Source organism: Peromyscus maniculatus, chromosome 11, assembly GCF_049852395.1.
Source record: "Peromyscus maniculatus bairdii isolate BWxNUB_F1_BW_parent chromosome 11, HU_Pman_BW_mat_3.1, whole genome shotgun sequence".
In the NCBI taxonomy this organism is placed as follows: domain Eukaryota; kingdom Metazoa; phylum Chordata; class Mammalia; order Rodentia; family Cricetidae; genus Peromyscus; species Peromyscus maniculatus.
Window position 1 is genome coordinate 85,664,974 of NC_134862.1, and position 27,295 is coordinate 85,692,268.

At 40.8% G+C, this 27,295-nt stretch overlaps 1 protein-coding gene across 13 annotated transcripts in view; it reads left to right on the plus strand.

Moving 5' to 3' along the window:
* The window catches only part of Sdccag8 (SHH signaling and ciliogenesis regulator SDCCAG8), a 206,096-nt gene that overhangs the window by 105,226 nt on the left and 73,575 nt on the right, over window positions 1-27,295 (plus strand). For 8 of the 13 annotated variants that reach the window (XR_013043544.1, XR_006062124.2, XR_006062125.2 and 5 more), the window contains 2 exons: window positions 18,796-18,923; window positions 20,987-21,095. The exons of 3 other annotated variants lie outside the window; for them this stretch is intronic. Coding sequence is in view for 4 of the 10 variants with exons in the window: in XM_076548294.1 (XP_076404409.1) it covers window positions 18,796-18,923; window positions 20,987-21,095 (237 nt within the window). In the remaining 6 variants the exon portion in view is untranslated. The remainder of the gene's footprint in view (window positions 1-18,795; window positions 18,924-20,986; window positions 21,096-27,295) is intronic. 2 more of the 13 variants (XR_013043545.1, XR_013043546.1) reach the window with 1 other exon arrangement.

A 27,295-nucleotide genomic window follows, 5' to 3' on the forward strand; every position in this document is an offset into this window, starting at 1 on the left:
ACAGAATCTTGCAAACCTGTCTTCCCCCCTCATTGAGTCTATGAAAACGTCTCAGGTCTTTGTCCTACAGATCTGCAGTGTTTTTATGCCTTAAAGTTTGGTTGCCTTGAGGTAACTGAGAAAAGGGTGAAAAGTGATGTCTCCTGTTGTCAAAATAACACTGGCAGACAGAACTCAAGGCACCAGGGGAGACAGTAGCGTCTCTAGCCTGCGTAGTTCTTAGAAAAGCTGAGCAGTCAGGCGCGTTCAGAATGAAGAGAAGCTAACATCAGCTCTTTATTAAGGAGCTTAAATGTTTTACCTTCCATCCTACACCCATATGCTGTTTTAGGAAAACTGGCATTAAAGATGTGAACGGCATCAGCTCCGTCTTCACCTAGTAGTGCCCTTAGAAACGGCTTTCCTCTTCCCTACTGCAACCTGGCAACATTACTGTGGCGCTTTTTTTTTTCCTTGTGGAATTTATGTCTCAGGTGTTGTTATCAAACTAAACTTTCTCCTTTCTACTTTTCCCATTTCGAAGATAAAATAAGCACACTGAGTATTAGGCAGACAAATATTTGTGTTCTCTGAGATCCTAAGTGAGTCCTTAAGAATAGCCTGATGCTGCTCCCTTTCTACGCCTTGTGCTTTTACGGAAGAGAAGCGTGTTTGTGTGTGTGCTTTCCGGTGCCCGTGTGTGTCTGGATGCAATGTTAAAGCTCACTGATTTTTCTCATTGGTTTCTGTTCTTATCTATCAATTTCCAAAAGCAGGCGACCGGTGTCTTTCTGAAACACAGTTTTCTGAGGAGCAGGGGTTCTTGCAAGCAGCCTCTGTTAGGTTAGCATTCTACTAATGCTAGTTCCCTTCATGAAGCATAGCCACCACAGAGGTGATCTAATGACCAGTCCTCTCTCAGTGCCATCCAGAAGCAGGGATCCAGAGGACCAAACTCCCATCAAACACAGATTACACTAAAGAGAAAAAAATACCCAGAAAGGTATTGAGCGTGCTAGGTCCATCAGATGCAGTTTTGAAATTTTCTCCACACGAAGTATAAACTATTTAGAAATTCTGTTTCGGGGAGATAAGAAAAGAATACTCCCCTTTGATCCCATATTTTCAGTACAAAATCCATATATTAAATATATTACATAAGAAGGATTTAAATAATATATTTAAGTTCAGTAATATATTTGGAATTGGTGCTAAATATGGCCTTTCAGTTAGATTTTTAAACTGTAAATTTTGTCTGGCTTTGTATTTAGTAACACGATGATTTTCCTTCACATGTCCAGAAAAGTGCTTTGAGAAAAATCTATTTTATAAATTGTACATATTTAACCAATCAAAACCCTCAGGTTCAAATTTTAAATTCCCTGTGTTTTCTTGACTTGTTATAAATTAAAACATGCTTTCTGTTTTTAAAAGAAAAGTTGAATTCTTTAATTTATAAGGAGTTTATAAAAGAAATTTCAGACTTTTGGATTTAGCATACCATCTGAGATTTGCTTAAATCTCAAAGTAATACTACAAAATATCCAGCAGCCTCCTGAATGAATGGCACCATGTCATATTTAGGTGTCCACTGTGACAGGGCTTTGGTCACATCCCTAAAGAATAGCTTCCCCTTTTAAATCGGAATTGATAAATTTGAACAGAGTCACTATTTTTTTCCTTTCCTGGATAGTGATGGTATCTGAAATACTCGTACATGGTTAACCCTAAGAGGCTCTGTGTGTGTCTGTCGTGTGAGGCTGGTTCTGTAGCTGTAGATGACAGTCGCTCCCCGAACATCTAGTTCCCACTTCGTTTCTGTGGGCTGCTGCTCCTCACAGGACTCCTCCGTCAGGCAGCTCACACTGCTCTAGGTAGACTGTGTGCTCGCTTGGCAGCCTCGCTTTCCTTATTATTTAAGCAGACCTTATTTTTCAGTGCTAGATTTAAAATGTGCACGGGTTAATGTGTATATTCTGGATTATAAATTTTTCAAAGCCGTGATGGAGCTGTGTGTTAATCCTTAGCTTATAATTGAAATGGTACATATTTGCACATTTTAAGCCTTTCAGTGTAAAAATTCTTAATTGGAATACTTTCTCCCTTGGCTAATTCATTAGTGAAAATATTTATCCCTCAAGTTAATGCTACATACTATGTAGCAATTTTTACATAGTGTAAGCTTGTTTGTGATATTTTGATTTCACTTTAAAACTTTTATTTTGCTTCTGATACATATAGTTCCTACTCGATATAATGAGAAGTGCAGACACACATGAAGAAAATACATGTCAGCTGTCTGCTTTTTACAAATGATCATTAAAATACCCTGTCTTTACTACTTTGACTCCAAATTATTGTCTTCCCAAACCCAAAAGTAATTTTCACAAGTAAATTACACAACAGAACTCCATCTTCTGCTGGTTGGCAGTAGAGGATTTAAATCCACGCCGACAGTTCATTTGACAATGACCTTGAGGGGCTTCGCTTCTTGAAGAAGAAAGCAGAAGCTTGCGGTAAACAAAGTTCACTTCTGACAGATGGATTGAATGACAGAAAGGTTGCGAGTGCCAGAATAGCCCTGGCAGAGGAGGAAACGTTCAGTGGAATCCAACAGGAGAGGAGGTGTGAACAGGTGCAGGGTTGCTGACGGAAGGGGAACCAGATGGAAGGAGCCACAGCCAGTTTATTTAAAGGAAAAGGCAGAAAACATTGAAAGGCTGTGCGATCAGTGGCTAAAAGTGTTCATAGAGGAAGGTAAAAATTCACAAAGCAAAACTGCACAGTGGGATAGCTAACACTTAGCATAATGGTAGTAATTTGTGAGTTTAGTTTGGAAGTTGCAATTGAAATACATTCATCTTGGCTCTTTGCACCATCAAGTATAGATATTTGAAAGTTGTTTATTTTTTTTTAAGTTTCCAAGCTTTTTTAAATCCATCCATTAATTTATTTTTTTTCCAGCCAGAAGCTCCGTTGTGATAATACTAAAATTGTGTCGTCAGCTAAGAAAAGAAAAGAAAAATAAAGTGAAGGTTAACATTCCATTCAGATTCATCTCGTGATACTTCAGTTTTGTTCACATATGGGAAGCAAATGCATGCAGTGTTGGGTGACATCTGTAATATCTAAGAAATTTGCAATGTTAGGCTCGATGCTGTGGGTTGTTTTTGTTGTTCGGAGTCTCTGTTCATTTTGTGAAGTCCAGCGTCTTATTTCAGCGAGGAGAATGCCTGAAAATACACATTTGTTGGCCACAAACTGCCAGTCAGTTTCCCCTGCTGAGGTTACCCAGCTTCCGTGGCCTTTTAGTGACCTGCCTCCAGGCAGACCCTGCACACTGAGGATCAGTTTGACATAGGAACGGCATCCATCCAGTGGAGCAGGAAAAGAGGCTTTTCTTCTTTTCCTGGACATTTTAAAATTAAACTTTCTTCCATCCTTGCTAGTAGTCTGTCTGGTCACACCACACATGCTGCTTCCACGAGCCTTTGTCTCTCACATTATCTTGAGAAGTTTCCTATGTTAGGTGGCCATCGAGAAGATGCCAGTGGAGGAGGAGCTATCAGGAAGGAATCTCAAAGACAGCAGCAAAAATGGATAATTAGTTTGAAGTTGTCAAAACTTAGTAATTTATCCTCACATATGTCTGTATGCTTTCACAGAAACTAGGGACACAGGAAGTTGAGTAGTTTTCATACTTCCTGACCCAGAACAGTCTGGATCAAGCCAAGTGTGCCGGACTAAGTCTGCGTGTTTGGGACACTTTGAATTTCCAGATAACCTAGGATCTGTGATACATCTTTGTCAGTAAATATGAAGGCCAGACTTTGATTATGAATTGAGGAAGATGTTCATTTATTTCTATTGGTTTGTGGACTTGAGCACTTCTGGTCTCATTTTAGTTTGGGTAAGGCTGTATGCAACCGTGTTTGGGAGGGAAAATACAATGTTATTTCAAACTGGACTTGAAAATGACTGGAGTCCATTTGCTTCCATTGTAATGAGCTAGGTATGCCACCTTTCCCATCACAGTGCCAGGCTGTCTCCTCCGTCAGTGCCTGTAGCATGGCACCACTTAGAAAGTAGTAACTAGGATGCACATGAGCTGTGGAGTTCAAACTGCAAGACAGAATAAAGTCCTACAGCAGTTTGTGTTATACATAACACGTCACCCATAGATTCAGTTGCCTGTCCTTCATGGATAGAACAAGTAACCTCCCCTGAATAAGTCAAGTTAGTTGTACCCAGCGTAGTGAATCTAAGGCCTTTCATTAGGGGGGTCTTGCAAGGTTCTTTTCAATGAAGGGATACAGCTTGATTGCTGTTAACCATCTTTGATTGAATACATCTTCTATTCCAGCTGCACCAGGCACCACTCATGTTTTAAAGAAGCCACGATCCTTCTTCACAGATATCAGACACAGTAGCCAATAAAGTTTGTCAGTTTATGTATGGATATCTTTGTCCATATAATCTAGAAAACATTATGTACCAGTTATAAATTTAATATTATTAAATGAATGGGTTAATAAATGCATTTAACTAATCCAACACTTTTTGTAATAGTGAGAACGGAAATGCACTGAAGCTAAGTGGCTTGCCCAAGGCCACACTTATTTAGTGGCAGCAGGAAGTAGAATATCCATCTCCTTACTAAGTGTACTGATCTTCCTGCATTCTACAAGTTCTACCATTTGGACTAATTGACAGTGTGATTTGTCAGGTAAATATATAAAAGCCCCTAGCACATCATAATACCTTATGAAACTTTTCTGTTAAGTCTCTCAGTATCTCCCAGAGGGAGATTTTAAAGATGCACATTAGGAAAAACTGAGTTAATTTATGGTAGGAACCTATAAACTGCCATATAAAATTATTTGTTCTTCCTCCTCCACATTGCATCAGACCTCCTGCTCCCCCATTTGTGCTGAGCTGTGCAGCTCACAGAAAGAGAAGGAAGGTGATGTCATCCACTTTAAGCTTAGCCAGTCCTCTGAAATGGGGTGCAAGATGCAAAGGTTCTTTACCACCACCCAGAGAGTAGCTAGCTGCTCCCACACCAGTCACCTCACTAGAAGGGCTTCCATGTCTTCTACTGCAATCTTGCTTCTATAAGTGTTCTTGAAGGTAACATTGGCATTTAAATAATTAGTGGCCATTTGGTTGAATTTAGATAGTTTTCAAATGTGATGCTGAGATTTCCTGGAATAAACTATTAGTGTGGATACTTTGGTCTGTAAACATTTAGACAGTCTTTGGCTGACACTGAAAAGGCTAGACCCCTAAATGATTCTGAGATAGAGTTCGTTTTCCTGTACCCTCAGCACCTGGGTCACCCTCCCTTCCATATTTATGCACTCCACGGAAGGGGAGCACCCCATGAGTAGTAAGCAAGCTCTCAAATTCAGGAGCTTTGCATTTACTGTGTGTGAGCTCTGCAGATACAGTGGGAGGCGCATATCATTTCTCCTTGGTTCAAGCAGACTCTACCAGCGAGCTTTCTATAAATACCCATCTTGAAATGATAATGATGCCTGGAATTGGGGCTCTCTAGAGGACTTAGACTGTGTCACCCTAGCGTTTCTGCTCACTCCTCTTTCTGGGTTTTCAAATTAGATTCCTTCCAGAAAGTCAACCCCACCGCTTTTTATGGAGGTTTGAAACCATTCACCGGCTTATTTGTATTTCTCAAGGTGCAGATACCATCCTGTAAGAAGAGAATTAACTACCAAGGCAGAAGATTAACTCACCAGGCAGGCATGGTTCACTAAACTGGCTAGCAGGTTGATAGCTATGTGGTCTCTGGGAGAACTTGGAAAGAGTTCATTTCTTATTAAAAACAAACGTCCAAGGGTGGGAACATGATTGCTGGAAATTGAACAAGAAATCCCTGGGAAAACTCTCAGATAACCTGTTATTTCTCACTTAAAAATTATGGAAAGATGATTAAATAATAAACATTTTCCAACTGTATTTCAGTCTGCAATCCATGTACAGAAATAGATATCTTGCTATCTTTGAATAATTATCTAATATGGTTTGTAATTTAAGTGTGACATTATATTTTGAGAGTTACTTAAAATCAGATTTAAGTTACAAAAACTAACAGAGATATCATCACTTTTTGGAGGGTGGGGACTTATGCTGGGGCTAGAACCCAGGGCCTCACACATTGCAGACATGCTGCCTGCACTCTGGGCCACGTTACCAGCCCTGTCACTTATCTCATAGAATCTGGCACATACTTCAGCCTTAGCTCTTCGCAGTGTCCTGTTAGACTTATTCTTTCTTCTACCTTTAAGTAATGACTGGCTTATTATCAGGGTTAACAAAATGTTGTGTTAATAGCATTTATTTTTTTTAATAAATTTTGAATTTTGATGTCTTCATAAAGCATATACAGTTTGTATGTTTGAGCAGTATACTTACTTTTATTTGTGGAACACTGGATTAAAAATAATGCTTTGATATGGAAGGTAGACCAAGGAGTTATGCGTAGATAGACCAGCATGGGAGCCACATGGAAAGCAAAAACTGCAAATAAGTTACATGTATGCTTATAATTTTTCAAATAGCCACATTTTTTAAAAGTAAAAGGAAGCTGGTAACATTCATTTTAATGGTGTGGTTTATTTAATTAAATAGTAAGGAAACTGTACAATTTTCACATGAGATCAGGCTAACACATTGAAGACATTTTTGCCTCTCTTTCTCCCTTCCTGCCATGTCCTCTCCCCATCGGAGTCTGTTTCATAGCACATGTCGATTCCATTAGCTCCATTTCAGATGCTCAACAGCCTCCTATATGAGCATCCACTAGCTGTAAACTTTTGTCCCTAAGTTTTCCCATTATGCATAACACAGATACAGTTGTACTGTATGAGCTTACACCCTGGATGCATAACGTAGATGCGGTTGTGTTATATGAGCTTACACCTGGATTCTTACTTCTGTGGTTACAAGTTCTTTTAATAAAACAGAGTTATTTCAGCTTTTTCTTGGCAGTAGCCAAGGCTCATTTCAACTGTCTGTGTTCTGATGCACCATCACTTGAGGAGGAATAAGATAGAAGAGCTGATAGACTGTACCACCATCATAGTACAAAGGTTCTAGACCTTACCGCCCCATGTTTGACACTTTAGAAGTTGTTGAAAGTAGCTTGATAAAGAAAATAACTAGATGCTAGTCCAGGGCTCAGGTTAAGATATCCCTTAACTGGTGGTCCGCCCTTAACATGATGGCTTCATGTGGAGACCCCACAGCAACCTGATTTCACTTTATGAGTGAGAACAATGATGTTGACTGAGATGAAGTTCCCCTGAACATCACACAGTCTGAGAGGAACCAGGCCTTAAGCCTAGGCTTGTGTGTGCCCTGGAGTTCAAGTGCACAGCCACTGTGTACTACCATTCCTTGTTAGCTGTTAGCTGTAGGATGGAAGGTTTTCTTTTCCAAGGTTGACTGTCCTTGAGATCATTATAATTACTGCTTCACTTTGAGTAGTCCTCTACTAAGGAATAATAATACATGCAATGATTGTATAATTACTATTTTTGTACTTAACTGTGTTGTCAGTAAACCAAAAATATTGTATGGCCAATGTCTGTATAGTTCTATAAGGAGAGGTACCTTACAGTGACCCCATTGTTTCTTTCATTGACTAGGATGTTAGACACACTTAGGGCACAGAGCTAACACAGAGAGGACTTTGATTCCATGCCTGGTAGACATCAGAGCCCATTTTCTTAAATTCTGCCTCCTGTGTACAAAGGAATGCCACAGTCCTACTGTGAGTAGTGGGATAGAGAGATGGTAGCTCAAAGGCCATCTGTTCTCAGAGGTATTATGGGATTTCACTTGCTTACATTCCTCTTCTTGGGGCATGAGTAACAAGTAGAAATATAGAAGTGAGTTTGCAAGTAGCTATAGGATAGGCAAAGGAGCAGGTCATCAAGATGGAGATGGAGGAAAGGTAGCGGGAGAGCTGATGAGGCCACACTGAGAGGTGAGAGGACAAGGAGGCTGCTGAGCACCTACACCATGAAGTAGAGGAGACTGAAGAGTGTCCATAAGAATTGTCACCAGCAAGTGTCACAGAGCCAAACAGAAAGAAAGGCAAATCATGCCTCCCGAATTGCTGAGGCAAGAGAAATGTTTACCTCATTGAGAAGAACGAGACAGTGGCAATCTGAAGACATTCAGGCCTGTTGCCCCCTATTGAAGCATAGTACTTCTCAGCTCTGTGGTAGACAGTTCACACAAATGTCACCCAAGCACTGAAAGTGAGCTGTTCTTTTTGTTACCAAGTCAAGACTAGAAGTCAGTAAATCACAGTGAGGAGTCCTATCCACAGACACGCTGAGTGTTTGGCCAGCAGATCTCAAGTTAAGCAATAATTAGACTGACACACTCTCTAAGAGGGCTGCAAGTTAAGCAATAATGGAATTCTACTGTCTTTACTATGGCAGTCCTCACATCTCCAAGCTCCTGGCTGATTCTTCTACTTAAAACATAGCTGGACACTGAGATAGACTCTCAAGAGGACTTTGTATTCATTATCAGCCTTAATTATAAATGAGAGCCTGTTGATTTGGTGTAGTTTGCTTAAGAAAGCACCGGCATAGTTAATATATTTTAAATGTTTTCTACTGCAAATGGCCAGTATTCTATTACCTAGAATTCTGTCATGAGAAAAGCCTCTTTCCTGGTCCTCCAGACTAATAAGCATTATTCTGTCACATTTGATAAATAAGTTATCATAAAAATTTACCTAATAATAATTTGTAATGTTATGCCATATTTATCAACAAATTTAATAGCTACAAGTGACTCCAAATCTTCACCATATAATTGCATAGCCTATAAAATAATATAAGATTTTTACTAGCAGCAGGAGTTCTTCAGTAAGCCATATTTTTTGAGAATGATACACATCCTTTATTTGGTTATAGAAATGTCATTGTAATATATATATTGATCCTAATAGTGTCTGATTTGAAGTTGTTCACCAGATGAATTGATTATGAGGAATACCTAAATAAGTTGATACTTTATGGGGGGGAGCATAAATGTACCAAAGGCATCAGTTTACATGGACAAATTATGGATGAAAAGTGGGAATTTTGGGTGATATGAAGATGCAAAGTCAAAATCATCATCTAACTTATTTATGTAGTAGCAGATTTGTATTCATTTTTTAGTGTGGAAATTTGGGCACATGGTGCTGTAAAATAGGCCATAGAAACGCTTTGCAGTTCAGAGGAACTTTGTCCAACAGTCGCTTGCTGCAGCAGGCACCACCACCCTCACCCCCCCACCCCTGCCTGGGTCAGTGAAAGTTCAACAGGAAAACCGTGAAATGGGCATTTGATGGCCGTTTAGCCTAAGGATCTACCTGTGGTTTCTGCCACATCTAAAGAAGCCATTGTAGAAATTGCTCTTACTATTGCTGTAGTAATAAGTGCTTTGCCTGCTTCTAATGTTGTCCCTTCCCCATCTGTTCCCTCACTGCCGCCAGAGTGATCTTTCTCAAGCACGGGTGTGATCACAACACTCTCCTGCTTAAAACCCTACATTGGCTCCCTATTTCCCTCGGGATGAGGGCCTTAAAAATAGCTTCAGTTCTGGCTCCTGCTTCCATCTCTAGTCTCATCTCTCTTCAATAATCTCCCCTCCACCAACTGCTCACTGCTACCCCACAACATATAGACTCCAACCTCCATTTGTGCCAATGATTGCAGTTTTCCAGAGGCACCTGGCCCCCCCTCGTCCCCGGGTCTTTGCACATGCTGCCCACTTGACTTGTCACAGTACTCTTCCTGTTCTTTGGAAGGTGGATTTCTACTTACGCTGTCTGGCTTTCGTTGTATAAGCCTCCAGACAGACCCCTCTGTCACCAGCCACTCCTTCACTCTTGTCCATTCCACCTGTGTGACTGCAGAAATTTAGCCCTATTCCAATAGTTACTACATTCTATTATTTGAGCTTTAAAGTGAAAACATTGTTTTATTTTGTTGGCTAGACCAAAACCTCTTTCAGAGCATGGTGTGTGTCTCTTGTATTGATCCGTCTCCATGCATTTGTGTTTGGCATAAAGTAGTTGCTCAAGTGTTTGCTGAATGAGCATTACAATAGTTGATTAACCATGAGCTCCCTGTGTCTAAGGTATTAGCATGGAATGGAAGGAGCACTGGACTTGGAGTCAGAAGACAAGTCTAGTTCAACTCTGCTAGTTAACCAGATATGCAGGTGGCTTTGAGCAAATCCCGCTGTGGGGCTAGGGATATGACTCAGTGACTGAGAGAGCTTATTGCTCTTATAGAAGACTCCAGTTCTGTTCCCAGAATCTACATTGTCAGTTGGCTCACAACCACCTGTAACTACAGCATGGGGATATTTGATATTCTCTTCTAGCCCCACAACCACCACACACACACACACACACACACACACACACACACACACACACACACCATACACTCGTACATATAAATACAAATAAATATTTAAAAGAAAGGAAATATCTTAGTGCCCTAAGTATGAGATCCTTTCTGTTAAACAAGAGCATCTCTTCCATACCTCTGAATTTATTGGAAGAAAAGACAGGTTGATGCGTCTGACTGTGTCTTGTGAAACAGAAGGTACAGCCATGTGCAGGATGAAGCCACAGAGTCTACAGGACAACTGTAGCTTGAAGTTAGAGCTCTTGCCTAGTATGTTTGAGGACACACACACACACACACACACACACACACACACACACACACGGAGGGAGGGAAAGAGGGAGAGAGAGAGAGGTGAATAAATGTGAATAGAATGTGTCTAATAGCAACAGGCTCTATCTAGGTATACATGCACCCTCCTTTGCCTTGAAGGTGAGTTCTCAAGTGTTTTGGAAATGCTGTAAGAACAGTATTTGGAGGGAGATGTATTTTCAGAGATGTTCTGTTGAACATTTCCTTTCCTTTGTGTATATTTCTTTGAAAGAAACTGACCTCCTTTTGGTTTCTGCTTTCTTTCCAAGAACTGACTCATGCTTGGATCTGAGGCTCAGATCTCAACACTGCACTTCAAGTTCTGACACAGTTTCGAGTGAGGAAAAGGAAAGTAATTTATTGTAGGAAAGATGGGGGATGCCGCTGAGGAAGGAGGATTTGGAAACCTGAGGCCTTTCCTGGTTCTTCCTCCCCAGAGTTTTGATGTTTACTCAAAAACAAGAATACAGCCACTGTTGGCAGGACCCAGGCACTGGCAACAGTCACTTGGTTCATCCAAAGCATGGAAAACACCATGCCGTCTGTTAAGGTTATGATTGGTTTGTGTTGCTATTACTTTGAATAATAATGATGATAAAGCAAAATCAAATTCTTAGTTAACAGGGGATTTTCTCATCACCTTTTCTAGTCAGTAAAAAGGGTATGTGCATCTGGGTGGATCCTCACAGCGTTCCTCTAACAGTTACTCACTCATCTGTCTGTTCATCCATTACGTGTTTATTGACTACACAACTGTATCAGACACAATTTGGGGTTCTGTGGGTACACTGAGGAGAAAGCAAGGCCAGTTTTCTCTGTATTTACTTCTCAGGTAGATGTTCACATGCAGTCTCTCCTAGAAGTCTTACCAGCTTGAGGCAGGAAATGTGTTCATGATGCTTCCCAGTGTTATTGCAGAGACTGCTGTATTTCTTTGTACAAGATATACACACTAGGAAGAAGTAGCCCCACACATACAGGACAGCCGGGAAGTTAGGAAGAATTAGCCTTCGTTTGACCTTCAGGATATATCACATGAGACTCACATGTGTGGATGACCGAAATGAGACTCATAGAGTCTTTTTAACCCTCTATAGTTTCTCTACATATCTTATAAATGAGTGAAGCATAGTAAATCCTGGACATTAGAAGCAGAGAGTGCTGGAATCGCAGGTTACATGCTGTGGAATAATCCCTTTTTATACTGTGTGAATATGTGTCACTATGATTGGTTTAATAAACAAGCTGACTGGCCAATAGCTGAATAGGATAAAGTTAGGCAGGAAAGCCAAACTGAGAACAATGAGATAAAGAAAGGTGGAGTTAGAAAAGTTGCCAGCTGGACACGGAGGGAGCAGGAGATGAATATGCCATGCTAATAAAGGTACCACCATGTGGCAGAGCATAAATAAGGAATATAGGTTAACTTAAAATGCAAGAGCTAGTTAGTAATAAGCCTGAGCTATTGGCCATGCATTTACAATAAGCATTAATATAAGCCTCTGTGTGGTAATTTGGAAGTGGCTCCCAGGGTGGGAAAACTCTGCCTACAGCTACACTCTTAACTGAGGAACTGAGAGAAATTATGTAACCTTTAAGATTCCTTATTTGTAAAATGAAAACAAAGAAAACAATCTATCTAATGGGTTTGGTAGGAGGGTTATATAAAAGATGATTACATGGAAAGAACTTAGTTTATAATAAACATTAATAAGTGCTACCTTATTAAATGGTAAGTCCCTAAGGAGATTTTTGCCTGTTGTGAATGATGAACCTGGTATTATAGAAACACTTGATTTTCAACAGCCACACAAATAATGAGGTAGATGACATTCTCTGTCTTCAGTTCTGTGAGCTTTCCTCATGATATGTATGAGTTAGTCACAAGAATGTGCATAACAGAACTGTAAGCAAATATTTAATTCTAGTAACTGGTATATCTGCTCTGTTGTTAGCAGTTTTGAAACTTTCTGTGGCTTCCAAGTTTGAACAAATCAGTGAATATTTTTAAAATAACAGGAGCCAAGTTTCTCGCTATTGAGCACAAAAATTACAGTTATGGAAAGAAGAGAGACAAGATTTTATCTGTTTTGTTGGAGTATAATTGAAGTGTTCAGATATTCATATGGATGGTGTATGTACACACGTACTTACATCCGTATTAATAGTATTAATATTTACACACTTGTATGTTTCATACCCTGTCTTTGCCTACACAGGTGATACTTAGAAACAGTGACTCCACAGTAGTGATGAGCTTGCCCTAGTGACAGATCTCAGTTTGAAGGGGACTCCACTACCCAACTCCAGGATGAGTTGAATCTTCAAATCAACAGTCAAAATGGATTATAATACACTAAGTAAAGGAAGAATCCAGAAGTCCAAAGTGAAATCAGTAAACTCATTAAGGAGAAAGGAAAATTCTTCCATCTAGGACAATGAATAACTTGCAGTAACTAATATTCATAAAGAACTATGGAATAGAAAAGTCATTATCATTAGGTGTGGAGCTAGCCGGTAAAATGTTGTTATACAATGAGATATTTGAATAATCTCAGCATCTTCTGATTGCCTACTAATTCCAGAGAAGAAAGCCTTAAATTCATAGAGGAGAAACCTGAGAGAACTCATTCAACCCCATCCATTATGAGGCTGCTTGATCCCAGCTCATGTGGCAATCATGTGTTTTCCTTCCCAGCCATCAGGCCAGTGACGAGTCTCTGGTAGTTTAAAACAGGTTGTAGTGAAAATGTCTATAATAGATATTGATATTGCTTACCCCTACAAATGAGAGATTTCTTCCCCAGAACAGTTTTTCCAAGCATGTTAATGATACAGACCAAGTGATCAAGGCTGGTGTTACCAACCTGAGACAAAATGGGTATTATGTGTCTAAAATACCACCTGCACCAAACTCTGGCCTTCAAACTTCTGCTTCTTTCCACATTCCTTCCAGAACAGTTTTTGGCTAGTCAACACATAGATGGTGCAGTTCTGTTGTTGCCGATGCTCTTTCATGGTGGTGATGATAGCGTCAAGACATGCTAGGCAAGCTCTCTGCCACCAAACTAAAGCCCAGCTTCTTGGAGGTTTCTTCAGCCAGAGCAGTGTCTACCACAAAGTGCTCTATACTATGTTTAAAGTAAACACCTTGTACGCCCAAGGTATTGTGTGTCTAACAGTGGCATTTCAGATCTCAGAGGGAAGGTGACAGATGTGGTGGAGGGGAGGGGGACCTTAGTACAGAGGTGGTGTTGGCGACACTGGGAGGTCCATAGGTGGACTGGAGGCATATTGTTGAACTTGAACGTGAGGATTGTAATAATTGAATGAAGAGCTAATGGGTCACTTTAGTTCTGTTACATGTAAATGCCAAGAAAATAGGAACTAATATGGAGAGCAGAATTATAAATATCATTGTGGCTTTTTTAGAAAATATAGTCAGCCAGAACTGTAATTGGAAAAGGTAAGGGAGCTAATAATTGTATACTTGGATATTTTTGTTGTTTTGTTTTGTCTTGTTTTGAGCTAGGCTCTTTATATCTAGCCCTGGCTGTCCTGGAACTCGCTCTGTAGACCAGGCTGGACTTGAACTCACAGAAATTAACCTGTCTCTCCCTCCTGAATTGCTGGGATTAAAGGAGTGCTATAGCACATTGGGCAGCTTGGCTTACTTTTGGATCTTTTCTAGTACCTGTTCACTCTTTTTTATTCTCTTTTTTAAAAAACAAACAAACAAAAAATCCTGAAGTGGCAATTCACACCTTTAATCCTAGCACTTGGAAGGCAAGATGGGGGTGTTTCTCTGAGTTTGAGATCAGCCTGGTCTACATAGAGAGTTTGAGACCAGCTGGGGCTAAGTACTGCAACCCTATCATACAAAAAGAGAAAGGGAGGCAGGGATGGGGGAGGAGAAAGAGGGAGGAGAGAGAGAGGAGAGAGAGAGGAGAGGAGAGGAGAGGAGAGGAGAGGAGAGGAGAGGAGAGAGAGAGAGAGAGAGAGAGAGAGAGAGAGAGAGAGAGAGAGAGAGAGAGAGAGAGAGAGGAGAGAGAGAGAAGAAAGCAAGTGTGGGCATGGTAAGCTCATAGATCACAGCTATCTATTGTAGGTAACTCGAAGAACAAAGGTAGAGGTTCCTACTATTACAGTATTTGCTCCTTTTAAAAGTTAGCTTTTTTGAACTAAATTTAAGTGCAATAAAAGTTAAATTTCCTCGAGACCGGGACTCACAATATAGTCCAAACTGGGCACAACCATTTCAATGCTGGAGTCATAGCCATGAGCTGACAAAATGGCAGAAGTCACAAACAGTAGGTGTGCAGTTCACCGTGTTGTAAGAAGTGCATAAAGTGTTTGAGCTGTCACAGCTGTGACACAGAACCTTTCCTGTCAGCCCTAAATTTCGCTCATATCCATCCCCTGTCAGCGGGACCTGGAACGATGGATGATCTTTTGTCTCCTGGGGTTACTCATCTAGATTGCTAAGTACACAAGATTATAAATGTGGTTTTGGTGTCGTGTTCCTCTAGGCATACTGCTGGTAGGGTTCATCCAGGTGTTGTGTGTACCTTAGCTCCTCCCATTCTTGCTGAGGTTCTAGGTTCTCTCTACCTAGGCTATCCCACACACACACTTGATTCATATAGCAGGTAATAGGTTGTTACCTGTTGGCTGTCTCCAGTTTTTAGCCAGTGTGAATATGATTACTAAGAAAGTCTTTAACATTATTACTTGTGTTCTGCTTTACATGATAGGGATAAGTACCAGCTTTGTTAAGTGTAACTGAGAGAAGCATCGAGAGAAAGCCTACTGTGGTGGGGGTGTTGCTGGTTGAGCTGTCCTCATGATGTGAGCAAGCCACTCGGCAGTTTGGTTTCTCAGCTTTCTACACCTTGGTAGCCTTCTTCCTTATACCCTTTTCTCAGGGAGTGTTATGCCATCAACCGTGTTCGTCCAGTTTGAAATCCTTCTAGAGTCAAGGCTCACTAAGCCTTGTTTATTTTCACTAAATACAATGCCTCCTATAATGTCTTCCACAAATATAATAATAAATACTTAGTGGCTCATTTGAATTCTTCAATCTTTTCCTTGGATATCTGAATGGTTTTTGTTAATTCTTTAGGTCCACTATTACATTATATCTAGAGTGTTATAAAATATGTTTCCTTGAGCAAAGATAGTTTTATTCCTATCTATGTGTTAAAATCATTCGCTATGTAACTTATGAGTGGATTTCAAATTGTTTATGGCCCTCAGGGTTTTTTTAAAAAGTGGATTGTGTTTTTGCTGTTGTTCAGCTTTAAAATGAGAGGGTTACATGAAAGAAAATGAGGTTTCCTTTCATGTCTGATATTCCAGGATTTCATGAAAAGCTGGCCTAATCAGAAAGGACTTCTACGGGGAGAGGGCAGCAGGAAGGACTGGCGATGTGGGAAGGAGGTGGGAAGCAGCCGTGTACCACACTTCATCCCATGGCAAACAGCGTGCACACCCTCTCTCGGAGAGTATCGCTTGTGGCCAGGGATCTTTTGCTTAGCTTTATGAAAAGAACTCAGCCCGTGGTCCTTTCTCTAGTCAGCTCAGAACGTCACGTGCTGTGCTGGCAGCTTCTCACTGCTGGGGTTTGCCATTGTTTATGTTGGGAACCGTTAGTCCATGCTTGCATCATACAATCTCTGTTCTGTTTCTGGCATTGTGAATAATGCCCCCTTTCCCTCCTCAGATACATGTCCAGCAGAGTCTTGTAGCCATCTCATCTCCACGCTCCCAGCCTCTGTCTTGAATTCTAGCTAGTGCTCAGACTCGGACATGGCTACTTACTGAGAGAATGCAGAAGACTCTAAAGTCGGCGGCATGGCCTGTGACATGCAGTGCTACTGAGGTTAACCTAGTTGAGAGAGTCTTGTCTGCTTACAGAGGACTCCAGTTTCGCCTAAAAACTTATCCCTCTTTTGGGTTCCTCTTCCCTTCAATACTCCTCCACCCACAGCCCCACAACCTAGGCAGGGCATAAGAAAAACCAGTTATTTAATACGCACTGCCTGTTTTCCATGTGCTGAGCACTGAGCTGGGCTTAGGGTAAAGAAAGTTAAAGATTACAGAGGAGAAGGCGTGTAAATCAATAGCAAACGCATGATATCACGATAGGACGGCCACAGCACATCTAAGGGCATCCAGGGCTGAGTAGTTGATTTAGGAGAGACAGGAGAAAGAAGGGCAGGATTTTGAGGTTTGCGCAAGAGGGCTAGTGTGCATCATGGAGGGGGTTGGGTGGGTGGGCCGGGGCATTCCAAGAAGAGGAAGAAACATGTGCAAGGATCCTTAGCCAGAAAATACGTGGTGTGAAGGGGGAGGCAAAAGTAGCCTCGTCTGACTATCCATTTGTTGCGATATACTAGTTTGGAACTGAGTGTGAGACAAGACCTTGGACCACATCCAGGGGGGTGTTGTTGTTAGAAGTACCAGAAGGGACCTTATTTCACATTTAGCATGGACCCCTGATGATTCCATTTGAGTGAGGTGTGGGTGTATTTTCATTCTGGGGCTTTACACTACAACATTACCACATGCATTGACCAATCTCAGTACAGGCTTTCCTTATGTTGCCGTATAATTAGAAGCCAGTGAACTGAAGTTCCACAGCGGTACATAGACTGGTAGTGATAGCTTTATGGAATTGTTTATTTTTAGTTTGGCAAAGGCTAGGCAGTAAATATCTCAATTAGTAAACTAAAGCAGCATGGATGAGAAATGCCCACAAGGAGATCAGGAGTTTGAAATAACTGAGTCACTTAATTGAAGGAAACCCTTGTGTTGGTTCTCATGGAGCTTGAAGAACCCACCCAGCAAGGGTTTCAAATGTTATTTGCAACATACGTACAGTGTTGGTGCGACAAGGGTCTTGCCCTTGCTCAGGCTCGACTTTAGAAAGTTCCTCTCTGGATGGGGATGCAGCTGAGGAGGTAGAGTGCCCGACATGCACCAAATCCTGGGGTCAGTGCCCAGACCTCCCAAAGCCGGGAACGATGGTGCATGTGTATGATCCAGCACTCAGGGGGGAGAAGCAGGAGATCATCAATCCACGGTATTCCTCAGCTACATAGCAAGTTGGAGGCCACCCTGCCTACATGAGACCAGGCTCAACAAAACAAAACAACCGAAGGAAGTTCTCTTTTAAGGAGAGCCACTGATAGGGTGCTGTCTTCAGCCTGTGATCTTGACAGCATGACCCAAAAGGATGTTTTCTCATGAGTGATGAGGGAAGTAGTTCATGTTCACCTTCCTGTCCCATTCGCAGAGTGCAGCCTGATGTACTTAATGAAAGCAGGCATGTGGTGCTGGCCTCTCCTCTCCAGTCTCCTCCAGTGTGTTTGAAGCTGTATCTTGCATCTTGGAAGAAAACCAGAAGTAGTCCACAAGGCTTAGTTTTAAAATAAATGTTGCTTAAACTAGGAACTAAGTCACGTTCTTCCTAGAATTTCACAATCTTAGGAAATAGTGACCGTTGAGAAGATGAAAGATTAATGACAGTACAAGACAGAAAGAATAGAACAACGACAACAACAGAAGAGTGTGTGTGTGCTGGGAAGATGCAAAACCCAGGGCTGGCAAGACAGCTCAGCAGGCAAGAGTGCTTGTAAGGGAGAAGCTAAGGGCCCGAGTCCAGACCCAGGGCCACATGCCTAATGGAGAAAACCAGAAAACCCTCTCCCACTAGGTGTCCACCGACCTTCACACCTGCGCGCGCGCACGCACACACACACACACACACACACACACACACACACACACAACCAGGTTCCAAACTACAAGTGTGTAGCTGTTAGGATTTTTGTTTTCATTTTTAAAGCTTCGCCCTTTAGTCCGTCTGGACTTGTGGCGCCTGGGTTCCACTGGATGGTCCTTCGGATTCTCTGTCTTCAGCAGAGTGGAGAGACCGCAGGGAGATCAGCCTGTGCTGCTTTACTTCCCTCCCTGTCTGATGTCTGTGGTCTGTGGGGGAACGATGGAGGTCTGTGCACCTGCAGGTTACGTCTCTGCCCGTCTCTCTGTTTTGCAGACTGGAAAAAGATAGCATTCAGCAAAGCTTTAGCAACGAAGCAAAGACCCGAGCCCTTCAGGCCCAGCAGAGAGAGCAGGAGCTGACACAGAAGATACAGCAAATGGAGGCCCAGCACGACAAAACTGGTGGGTGGTAGGCAGAGATTAGAGCTTGGGCACTTGCTCACAAGCCAGGCCCACGCCTTACTGTGAAATGACATCAGGAACACCTGTAACCTTTGGCTGGCCGAAGGGAGCAGATGCTAACTACACCAGAGATTCCGAATTACATATTAGTTAGCGTTTAAAAGAGAAAATGGAAAGTATTGCCCACTGTCTGTTGATTTCAGAGTGCTGCTCTCACATCTGTTGCACCATCTGGATTATGAGTTTATTTACCTGTGTTCAAGAAACGTAAAGCTGAGAGAGACCACAACAAAGTAGAAAAACAAAGGGCTTGTTTTTGGCTGGGTTTTCAGGCACACATGTTATATAAAGAAAATAGCATCAGAAGCTCTGCGGGAAATGCTCCGAGCTTACAGTTAGAGTCTCCTGAATAGCATTGAACAGTTCCCACAGTACACACATTATAGCTACTCTAAAGCCTAATGAGTTTGCCTCAGCATCCAAACTGGAGAAAAGCTTTAGCCATTAATCGGTTCTTAATTCACTGTCGCAGCTGGATGTAATTCAGCGGCTCCAAATTGATATGTTCCTTTATTTAATCTTTGCAGCTTCGAACATTTTTAGCATTTGTATGATTTCCCCACCTCCCCCAATGCAGTCGAGAGTGATGCTTAATCCTCTGCATTCTTCAGCTTCTCACAACTGCTGTTAAAATTCGCTAATACAAGGCATGGACCACAGCTGGCAGCTTGGCTAAAAATCGCCATCTTTCATCACATTGGCACTGTTCTGCAGACTGAGTTGGCCAGTAACTCTTTACCTTTAATTTGAAAGTAAAATGCACTTTGAAAATAGGCAGTTTGATGGGTGCAGTCAGAGCGTTATGTAGTTCCTTTCGCTTTTGAGTTGTGTGTTCACAGACAGTGTTAGTCAAAACAAGACAGTGTCAGTCATTATAATTCCACACCACATACTCCACGCTGATTGTACCATTAAAACAAAAGTTTAATTGATCCTGTCTCTTCTAGAAAAAAAATGTTGCTTAATTTTAGTGCCTTGATTTATTTTGCTTTGTATGCTATATGCTTTTTTTCGCGACCATTAGCTTAAGTTGAAAAGGAAAAAATTACTTACAGATGAATTTCACAGGATTTAATGCATATTATATTTAATGGTATGGTAAAAAATGATTCCACCTATTGGTAACAAATGGATATTCTGTTCATTAATGATTTATTTACTTATTAAATGATTTATTTACTTATAAAGGCAGCTATCATGCTGCCTCACATAGTTTCTTCTCAGCAATTAACCAGAAGAAAGGAAAGCCCTCAAGATTTTGTAGATTTTTTTTACTAAAACACAAAGAGGAATTCATAGGAGAAATTGTCGTTTGGCTGCTGCTAGCAGAACCGTCCTGGTCCAAGAGTCTTGGGCAGAATCTGAGGGTTGGGTAAGGTTTTTAACGGTTAAAATCGTCTTTAAAATCTTTTATTTTGCAAATAAATACAAGCCACATTCTCTTGAGTCCCTAGCCAGAGCTTTAATGAAACACATACTATTAAAGTATGATCCAGTTTTTAGGGCAGTGGTGTAATTTCACCTCATAACTGGAGAATATGCAGGCTCCAAGGGGTAAAATATGAGATAAGAACTGTCGAGCATCAACTACAGTGTAACAGAGAATTCCTCGGTTTTAGTTTCGAATTATCTGGTTGTGAGAATTTTTGACACTGTTTATAGTAAAATTGTCAAAATAAAAATATAATATCTTGCATACTTCAAAGATATAAGCATTTATGACTTCATTTGAGATATTTGACAGTTTATGAGCATGCTAAAATGTTACACAAGCTGATATGATCAAAATTATTCCGGGTATACAAATATATTATGAAAATAAACGCCTCACAAGAGTCAGTGTCCCCCCAGATGATAAGTCCTTGCACTCAGGACCCCGGCAGTGGTCTGGTGGCTCTAGGCAGGACGCAGTGTTCTGAAGCACTTAGCACTCACTGTGCATTGGAAGCCTACAGAGCAAAGCCACAAACATCTTATATTGGTGGGGTTATTGTTATTTCTAGAAAATGAACAGTATTCGTTGCTGACCTCCCAGAATACATTTCTGACAAAGTTAAAGGAAGAATGCTGCACATTAGCCAAGAAGCTGGAGAAAATCTCACAAAAAAGCAGGTAGGTGACTGGGCAATATTATAGAATATTCTCAGAAGACTGTTTATTTGATAGCTAAAATTTAGCCTTAAAATTGCATTTTATACACTGTAATCTAACCTTAAAATTAGTCCTCTGTTTATGTAAGTTTCTGTGAAAACAGGTTCCTATATGATATTTTTGTGATTGTCCATGTAGACAACCTTTGAGTCCCAAGGATGGACTCCAGGGCCTTGTGCACAGTAACGAAGCGCTCTTCACCTAGCTCTACCCGCTTCCCAACTTCGATTTTTTTCATGGTTATGTGTACTTACTTACATGGCTTTTATAATGTTTCGACTTTAAAACCATGAAAGTTCAGGAACAAAGGCCAAAATAACCATTGCCGTAATAAAGAATACAAATAGGTCAAGCAGTTTTACAATCTTATGTCGATATTGGTAATGCATTTTAATCTATTTCCACAGTTCTTTGGGAACACACAGAAGCTGTCTTTAATGCTAATCATTCCAGACATTGAGGAGGCAAAGGTGCTTGTAATAATACATACTTAACTCTCACCACAGCATATGACAGTAATTTGCTTCTTTTACAGATTGAAAAAAAACCATAATTGTTGGAATAGCTTTTGGGTGGGAGTTTTTTGCCCAGGTATTCCTGTTACCAATGTCTAGAGTCTTAAGTCTGTGATGATACTTATACATACCATTAAAGAAAGTTTAGACTTGCTGGATATAGTGACTTGACTTGCAGTCTCAACTCAGCAGGCTAAGGCAGGGGGATTTCTTGAGCCCAGGAGTTCTAGGCCAGCCTAGGCATCATAGCAAGAGTCTGCCTCTTAAAAGAGAAGAAAGGAGATGAGAGGATTGCTCAGTGACAGTATTACTTGTTGGAGAGGCTAAGAAGGAAAAAATTAACCTTTCAATCCCTGAGGCAAGTCGACATTCTTGGGATGTAATAGTTAAACTGAGAGCCAGGGCTCACCGGACTAGGCCCTGGGCTCTGACTTTCCTACTTTAAATTAGTCAGTCAAACCCGGGACAAGCCTAGTGAGCCTGAGCCTCAGCACCCCTCACCCGACCGACCGCGGCTTTGTGCACTGATCATGCTCCTTCATATCCGACACATAGGTGGCACCCAATGCATATTTATTGAATGAATGATAAATGAATAGAAAGAACAGGTGTGCTGCTCCCCTCCACATGCTGGTCTGATTCTGGTGCCAGCCTGTTCCTTTGTGGGTGACAGGCAGGCGCAGGAAGGAGCTCTTTCGATTCAGGAGGAACTGGACTTGAATCCTGCTTGTCGCTCACTCTGCTGTGTCTGTCTGTGATCTTGACGGTGGAGCCCGTCTCCCTGCACCTCAGCTCTGTCAGCTGTGAAAGTACTTCTCCAGCCACGGCACAGGGGGGCTGTGGGAGTGAAAAGGACGTTTAATGACAGGATGACAAGCACCCATACTGTGTACTGTCACCCCTCGACAAACAGGGTGTTGGTTGCCGGACTGACACCATACCAAAATCCACAGATGACAGATGCTCATGTTCTTAACATAAAACGATGTGGTAGGTACACGGAACCTGCCCATGTTCTCCCACATATTTTATTTTTTATGTTATTTCCTATTTTTGTGGTGTTAGAAATGGAACCCAGGGCCTAACACATGCTAGGCCGGTAGTCCAGCACAGAACAACGCTTTAAGCCGCCTCCCATATATTTGAAATTACCTCTACATTACCTGTAGTGCCCAATACAGTGCAGACACCATGTGACTAGTTGTTAAACTGTACTGGGCACAAAATAACCACAGGACTGTGTGCCGGCCCAGTGTGGATCCAAAATCTCCATCTGTGGTCGGCCGAGCTGCCCAAGAACCCACAGCTGGAGAAGGCAGCTGGAAGACCCAGCACAGTGCTTGACCACCCCGTCGTAAGGGACAGGGGCTGCTCTCGAAGCACATGCTTCATAACTTGGCAAGATCTGAGCAAGATTTTCTAATGGCCAAAGTCTGTTTTGCAATGAAAATATCTGTAGGCCAAACAGAACCAAACCGGAAACACAGGTTTGACTTTGTGGGGCAGGCGCTGACACCAGGTTCTGCGTCTTAACCCATGAATTCATTCAAAGCCAAGGCCTTACAAGTGGTGAACATCAATAAATTGTTCTATTTTGATACTTTTTATGTGTTTCACAAAACAGTATTTGAAATAAGTTGTGTTTTTAAGGTTGTGTGTGTTTTCTTGTCAGCCCCACCTGGTTTCTCCCCCGATTTCCAAGGAATTAAGACATTTTCACCCTTTCTTTTATGCCCGATTTGACCTTCCATTTTGATGTTACCTTCTGCTGAGAAACCATCTATAAAGCCCAAAAAACTCAGAATGTTTCTTTTGAAATAAGAATAATAATGTAATAAGACATCACTTCGGGGCATGCATCTATGCGCTCTGTGCCAAACTTTTGGATAAAGAACTTCTGCTGGCCTCTGAAGTGAGGGCTTCTTAGCTTGTAAAGTTCTCTCACTATAGAAACTCAGTCTCCAGAATAATTGTTTAATCCATGTAGTCATTTCAGTTCCGTTTTTTCTCAAAGTACTATAGGAAAAATTTTAATGAAAATAAAACATGATTTTTTATTATAAATAAAAAATATTTCCCCCTTTTCTTGCTAAAATTTCTGTAAGCATTTTGTGTTATTCAGAATGCCACTCTAAACAAATGGTCTCAGCATTGAAAATATGCTTTCTCACTTATAGATCTAGGCATTTGACTAGAGCTCATCACTAGAGAAGCTGACAGTCTGGGCTCTCCATGCCCACACATCCTGCTTCTCTGCCCAGTCTCCTGCAAGGCTGATTTCGGAAAATGTACTGAAATTCGATGTGTGTGTCTGTGTGTGTGTGTGTGTGAGTGAGTGTGTGTGTCTGCTGTTAGTGTGTCTGTGTGTGTGTGTGTGTGTGTGTGTCTGTTAGTGTGTCTGTGTCTGTGTCTGTGTGTGTGAGTGTGTGTGTGTTGTGATGCATTTTGTCCCAGAGTAAACTGTACATCGCATTATGACAATGACACTGCGTCTGTCTCGGAAGCCTCGGAAGCCATAGCGGTGTGACACTTAGCGGTGTGATACTCCACACTGTGCATATAGTGGTGCCTGAAACCGCAAGCGTTGTGAATGGCATGCCCCATTTAAAATGAAGACTGAAATCCTGGTTCATACTTTACATCTTTCATAGCTTGTTTTTGATCACAAGCAAGAGAATTGATTTCCCTTTTGTTTTTAATTGACACTAGGCAGACATTCTGGCTGGTTTTAGTTGAAGTGTAAACTTTACCCCTTTCCCTCTGTATCCTCTAGTACATTGATAACTTACATAATTATGAGGTTGTTGAGGCAGGTAAATAGATAGACTTAAATATCTTTCATGCAATTTTTTTTTTTTTATCAAAGTGAAGCAAGTATTCTCTCTCCCTAGACATTTGGAAAAATCCACATTAAAATGCACGGTTTGCATTTGGTTGAAAACCTGGTCTGGGAAGCCCTAGGAAATGCTGGGCACTGGCTGCAGATGAGCCTGTGGCCAGGCTGACGGAGCCCTTACATGGTGGGCATGAAGCACACTTTGTCCCGGTCTCGGTCCCTCTCTCCTTGCACGCTGGGAGGATGGGAATGAGCACAGAGCTGGGTCTGTGGTTTTGCCTGTCGCTGTCACTTGCTGGGTTGCTAGGCCGGGGATTGATGTCTCGCACTGCCCATTGTGTATTTGTGATTTGCGTTTTGTAATTAAGAGGAACAATGGGAGTCCATGGGGTCTCGTTATATATAATGGTTGGTTTAATTTGTTTCACTTCTATCTTGTTAATTGTAAATTGATCATTAAGATTTGAATTCTAATCTGTCACCAGGGTTGTGAGTATTGAGGCTAGAGTAATGATCCTGGCTTTAATCACTGATGATGAGAAACAAATTTTATAATTTTGGTACATATTGCAGTTCATATATTTTAACACTGTATTTTATGGTGTTATAAATATTGTTAAATGACTTTTAGTGTAGTTTTACTATGTGGACTATAATGTATAAATTATATTACTGTTTTGGCAGCAGTAGGTATCCAACTGTGTGAGCTTAATTGAAGTAAAAGAACACACACCCGGTTGAACTATTTTTTCTCTTTGCATGTTTAGATGATGTGAGGTTGGGCTGCTACAAAAATTATATTCTACAAAAGGAGACTGGCATTGACCTTCTTTTTGTTAATTGTTACCAAAAGTCAAACCAGAATCCAAAAGAATAAAAAAATTAAGGTGTCATATTTTTCCTTTAAAAGCAATTATCATTCTAATCTGAATTATAGTAGTAAAATGTCTTCCATTCATGCAAATGCAATTACACGCTGTAGCTGCTACATAAAATGCAGGGCAAGTTCATGCTTCTAAAAAACCAGGAAGTACCTACGTTTCTATGAAAATGAATTAGAGTCGTTTCTCCTTTTATATGGGAATAGGGCAGATCTAGTTTTCTGTTTTCTCTTGTCACTTTGCAGACCACTGGTTGTATTACTATATCGTCAGCACTACCCAAATAAAGAATGTTGTATGTACACACAGAGCGAAGCTGTATTGTGTGACAGAAGCTGGTAGGCAAGTTGCCATTATAAATAAAGGGGGGAAATCCCAAAGTATACAAGGCAGGGAAGACAGTTACAATAGCACATATTACAGTAATCTATACTTTAAAAATAACATTTATGTTCCTGTGCTTACTGAAGACATCTCACTGTAGGGAATCATAAAGAAAAATTAAGGAAACATTTTCCTGTGACATTGCTATCTCAAGAAAATCACTGCTATTTTTTATATGCTTCTTGTCATGTGTATGTAAATGTGTCCTCTACAACAGCTTCTATCATGATAGGTTCATGCAGTCTATGCAGTTTTACACCTGCTTTCTACCTGTCTCCTTAATGAACATGTTTCTCTGTCAGTGAATACCCCAGAAACAAGACTGTAATCAATCACTTGTTCGTGTTCATTCGATGTTTATGACATTTCCAACTTTCAACTACTGTAGTAATAATAGAACTATAACTTTGTACACAAATTTTGATGATTCTTTTAAAAGGGAATTGCTACTTCAAAAGCCAGACACACTCTTCAAGGCTGCTAATGTGTATTATTTTGCTTAGGTGTTGAATTAAATTCTTCTCAGTACATATGTCCCTATATAAATATGTCACAGCAAGAAGTAAAAGGTTCAAAGAAAAAAGGATGACCATGAGCATTGCACTGTGGGTAGAACTGTCCCTTCAGAGCTGGACACATAGGATAAGAGACCCACACACAGGACTGGCCATTGCTAGCCTTAGACAACTCATTCAACTGCATTTCCCTCACAGAGAAAGGAAATTCACAACTACTTCCTAGGGTATTTGAGATCATCAAAAGATGGATTTGGTACAGAGTAGGGATGAAATAAATATTTGACAGTAATATCAAATCTTATTATGCATTTCTTCAAATGGTAATAAAATTGATGATTTTATAAATATCATTTCATGTTCTGCCTTCTAGGGAAATTTTGCATATTTTGTCTGTTTTTCAGAACAGAAAATTTGTTGGTTACAGCACTTTAATGGTGTCATCTGTCTGATTTTCATGAATATTTTTGTAATGTTTTATTTTTAATTAATAAACTTTTTAAGGGCAGTTTAGGCTCATAGTAAAATCAAGCAGTAGGTACACAGTCCTGAGTGTGCAGATCCTCACCAGGAGCCTTCCCTGCCCGCCCCACCCCAACAGTCCCGACTTCACCAACAGCCCTGACCTTCTCAAAACGTCCCCCTTGTTCCCGTTCACCTTTCATTTTGCCGTTAAAAATTGCTTTCAAAATAACCTTTAAAATACAAGTCCATTGTAAAACTTGATAAAATAAGAAAAATATAGACAAACAAAAGGGAAAACATTCTGCCATCCAGAAATTATCAGTATTAATATTTGGTGCATGCCCAAATAACTTAGTTGTAAAGTAGAATTGCATTATGCATGCTGATTTTAATGTTTCCCCTTTCTTATCAAAATATTACATTTTAGGTCAATTAATAACTTCTATCATATGAGCAAGATAGCCAATGCCCTGTTGGTAGAATTCTTGATCAAATTTCCATGTATTCTGTTTAGACAAAGATTCTCTCTATAAGGAGTACTACAATGATTATAAACATAAACATA